Source organism: Chlorella variabilis (assembly GCF_000147415.1).
Source record: "Chlorella variabilis unplaced genomic scaffold CHLNCscaffold_4, whole genome shotgun sequence".
Taxonomy (NCBI): Eukaryota; Viridiplantae; Chlorophyta; class Trebouxiophyceae; order Chlorellales; family Chlorellaceae; genus Chlorella; species Chlorella variabilis.
The window spans coordinates 371,822-376,102 of NW_005435084.1; the positions used below are offsets into that span (position 1 = coordinate 371,822).

Consider the following 4,281-nt stretch of genomic DNA (forward strand, 5'->3'; position numbering starts at 1 on the left):
GCCTGAGGCGCAGCATTCGGCGCCTGAGGTGCCGAATCGGGTGCCTTGCTGCCGCTGGCTGCCGCTGGGCTGCTGCGGGCTGCTGGATGGTGAACCACCAGGTCCCACATTCGGCGGCTGAGGTGCAGAATCAGGCTCCTGAGGCGCAGCATTCGGCGCCCGAGGTGCCGAATCGGGCGCCTCGCTGCCGCTGCCTGCCGCTGGCTGCTGCGGGCTGCTGGCTGCTGCGGGCTGCTGGATGGTGAACCACCAGGTCCCACATTCGGCGGCTGAGGTGCAGAATCAGGCGCCTGAGGCGCAGCATTCGGCGCCTGAGGTGCCGAATCGGGTGCCTTGCTGCCGCTGGCTGCCGCTGGGCTGCTGCGGGCTGCTGGATGCTGAACCACCAGGTCCCACATTCGGCGGCTGAGGTGCAGAATCAGGCGCCTGAGGCGCAGCATTCGGCGCCTGAGGTGCCGAATCGGGTGCCTTGATGCCGCTGGCTGCCGCTGGGCTGCTGCGGGCTGCTGGATGGTGAACCACCAGGTCCCACATTCGGCGGCTGAGGTGCAGAATCAGGCTCCTGAGGCGCAGCATTCGGCGCCCGAGGTGCCGAATCGGGCGCCTCGCTGCCGCTGCCTGCCGCTGGCTGCTGCGGGCTGCTGGCTGCTGCGGGCTGCTGGATGCTGAACCACCAGGTCCCACATTCGGCGGCTGAGGTGCAGAATCAGGCGCCTGAGGCGCCGCGTTCGGCGCCTGAGGCGCAGCATTCGGCGCCTGAGGTGCCGAATCGGGCGCCTTGATGCAGCTGCCTGCCGCTGGCTGCTGCGGGCTGCTGGCTGCTGCGGGCTGCTGGATGCTGAACCACCAGGTCCCACATTCGGCGGCTGAGGTGCAGAATCAGGCGCCTGAGGCGCCGCATTCGGCGCCTGAGACGCCGCATTCGGCACCTGAGGCGCAGCATTCGGCGCCTGAGGTGCCAAATCGGGCACCTTGCTGCCGCTGCCTGACGCTGGCTGCTGCGGGCTGCTGGCTGCTGCGGGCTGCTGGATGCTGAACCACATTCGGCGGCTAAGGTGCAGAATCAGACGCCTGAGGCGCAGCATTCGGCGCCCGAGGTGCCGAATCGGGCGCCTCGCTGCAGCTGCCTGCCGCTGGCTGCTGCGGGCTGCTGGCTGCTGCGGGCTGCTGGATGGTGAACCACCAGGTCCCACATTCGGCGGCTGAGGTGCAGAATCAGGCGCCTGAGGCGCAGCATTCGGCGCCCGAAGCGCAGCATTCGGCGCCTGAGGTGCCGAATCGGGCGCCTGAGGTGCCAAATTGGGCACCTTGCTGCCGCTGCCTGCCGCTGGCTGCTGCGGGCTGCTGGATGCTGAACCACCAGGTCCCACAGTCGGCGGCTGAGGTGCAGAATCAGGCGCCTGAGGAGCCGCGTTCGGCGCCTGAGGCGCAGCATTCGGCGCCTGAGGTGCCGAATCGGGTGCCTTGCTGCCGCTGGCTGCCGCTGGCTGCTGCGGGCTGCTGGATGCTGAACCACCAGGTCCCACATTCGGCGGCTGAGGTGAAGAATTAGGCGGCTGAGGTGCAGAATCAGGCGCCTGAGGAGCCGCGTTCGGCGCCTGAGGCGCAGCATTCGGCGCCTGAGGTGCCGAATCGGGTGCCTTGCTGCCGCTGGCTGCCGCTGGCTGCTGCGGGCTGCTGGATGCTGAACCACCAGGTCCCACATTCGGCGGCTGAGGCGCAGCATTCGGCGCCTGAGGCGCAGCATTCGGCGCCTGAGGTGCCGAATCGGGCGCCTGAGGTGCCAAATTGGGCACCTTGCTGCCGCTGCCTGCCGCTGGCTGCTGCGGGCTGCTGGATGCTGAACCACCAGGTCCCACAGTCGGCGGCTGAGGTGCAGAATCAGGCGCCTGAGGAGCCGCGTTCGGCGCCTGAGGCGCAGCATTCGGCGCCTGAGGTGCCGAATCGGGTGCCTTGCTGCCGCTGGCTGCCGCTGGCTGCTGCGGGCTGCTGGATGCTGAACCACCAGGTCCCACATTCGGCGGCTGAGGTGCAGAATCAGGCGCCTGAGGCGCAGCATTCGGCGCCTGAGGCGCAGCATTCGGCGCCTGAGGTGCCGAATCGGGCGGCTCGCTGCCGCTGCCTGCCGCTGGCTGCTGCGGGCTGCTGGCTGCTGCGGGCTGCTGGATGCTGAACCACATTCGGCGGCTAAGGTGCAGAATCAGACGCCTGAGGCGCAGCATTCGGCGCCCGAGGTGCCGAATCGGGCGCCTCGCTGCAGCTGCCTGCCGCTGGCTGCTGCGGGCTGCTGGATGCTGAACCACCAGGTGCCACATTCGGCGGCTGAGGTGCAAAATCAGGCGCCTGAGGCGCAGCATTCGGCGCCTGAGGCGCAGCATTCGGCGCCTGAGGCGCAGCATTCGGCGCCTGAGGTGCCGAATCGGGCGGCTCGCTGCCGCTGCCTGCCGCTGGCTGCTGCGGGCTACTGGCTGCTGCGGGCTGCTGGATGCTGAACCACCAGGTCCCACATTCGGCGGCTGATGTGCCGAATCAGGCGCCTGAGGCGCAGCATTCGGCGCCTGAGGCGCAGCATTCGGCGCCTGAGGTGCCGAATCGGGTGCCTTGCTGCCGCTGGCTGCCGCTGGCTGCTGCGGGCTGCTGGATGCTGAACCACGAGGTCCCACATTCGGCGGCTGAGATGCAGAATCAGGCGCCTGAGGCGCAGCATTCGGCGCCTGAGGTGCCAAATCGGGCGGCTCGCTGCCGCTGCCTGACGCTGGCTGCTGCGGGCTGCTGGCTGCTGCGGGCTGCTGGATGCTGAACCACATTCGGCGGCTAAGGTGCAGAATCAGACGCCTGAGGCGCAGCATTCGGCGCCCGAGGTGCCGAATCGGGCGCCTCGCTGCAGCTGCCTGCCGCTGGCTGCTGCGGGCTGCTGGATGCTGAACCACCAGGTCCCACATTCGGCGGCTGAGGTGCAGAATCAGGCGCCTGAGGCGCAGCATTCGGCGCCTGAGGCGCAGCATTCGGCGCCTGAGGTGCCGAATCGGGTGCCTTGCTGCCGCTGGCTGCCGCTGGCTGCTGCGGGCTGCTGGATGCTGAACCACGAGGTCCCACATTCGGCGGCTGAGGTGCAGAATCAGGCGCCTGAGGCGCAGCATTCGGCGCCCGAGGTGCCGAATCGGGCGCCTCGCTGCAGCTGCCTGCCGCTGGCTGCTGCGGGCTGCTGGCTGCTGCGGGCTGCTGGATGCTGAACCACTAGGTCCCGCATTCGGCGGCTGAGGTGCAGAATCAGGCGCCTGAGGCGCAGCATTCGGCGCCCGAGGTGCCGAATCGGGTGCCTTGCTGCCGCTGGCTGCCGCTTGCTGCTGCGGGCTGCTGGCTGCTGCGGGCTGCTGGATGCTGAACCACCAGGTCCCGCATTCGGCGGCTGAGGTGCAGAATCAGGCGCCTCGCTGCAGCTGCCTGCCGCTGGCTGCTGCGGGCTGCTGGCTGCTGCGGGCTGCTGGATGCTGAACCACCAGGTCCCACATTCGGCGGCTGAGGTGCTGAATCAGGCGCCTGAGGCGCAGCATTCGGCGCCTGAGGCGCAGCATTCGGCGCCTGAGGTGCCGACTCGGGTGCCTTGCTGCCGCTGCCTGCCGCTGGCTGCTGCTGGCTGCTGGATGCTGAACCACGAGGTCCCACATTCGGCGGCTGAGGTGCCGAATCAGGCGCCTGAGGCGCAACATTCGGCGCCTGAGGTGCCGAATCGGGTGCCTTGCTGCTGCTGCCTGCGGCTGGCTGCTGCGGGCTGCTGGATGCTGAACCACCAGGTCCCACATTCGGCGGCTGAGGTGCCGAATCAGGCGCCTGAGGCGCAGCATTCGGCGCCTGAGGCGCAGCATTCGGCGCCTGAGGCGCCGAATCGGGCGGCTCGCTGCCGCTGCCTGCGGCTGGCTGCTGCTGGATGCTGGATGCTGACCCACGAGGTCCCACATTCGGCGCCTGAGGTGCCGAATAAGGTGCCTTGCTGTCGCTGCCTGCCGCTGGCTGCTGCGGGCTGCTGGATGCTGAACCACCAGGCCCCACATTCGGCGGCTGAGGTGCTGAATCAGGCGCCTGAGGCGCAGCATTCGGCGCCTGAGGTGCCGAATCGGGTGCCTTGCTGCTGCTGCCTGCGGCTGGCTGCTGCGGGCTGCTGGATGCTGAACCACCAGGTCCCACATTCGGCGGCTGAGGTGCCGAATCAGCGCCTGAGGCGCAGCATTCGGCGCCTGAGGCGCAGCATCGGCGCCTGACGTGCCGAATCGGGCGCCTCGC

At 69.0% G+C, this 4,281-nt stretch overlaps 1 protein-coding gene across 1 annotated transcript in view; it reads left to right on the top strand.

The window, feature by feature from the left end:
* CHLNCDRAFT_20722 (hypothetical protein) overlaps window positions 1-4,281 on the top strand; it is a gene marked incomplete at both ends in the record, with an annotated part of 33,259 nt that overhangs the window by 1,169 nt on the left and 27,809 nt on the right. The window contains 5 exons of the mRNA XM_005849944.1: window positions 851-955; window positions 1,697-1,759; window positions 2,009-2,092; window positions 2,307-2,411; window positions 2,934-3,017. Of these exons, the coding sequence (XP_005850006.1) occupies window positions 851-955; window positions 1,697-1,759; window positions 2,009-2,092; window positions 2,307-2,411; window positions 2,934-3,017 (441 nt within the window). The remainder of the gene's footprint in view (window positions 1-850; window positions 956-1,696; window positions 1,760-2,008; window positions 2,093-2,306; window positions 2,412-2,933; window positions 3,018-4,281) is intronic.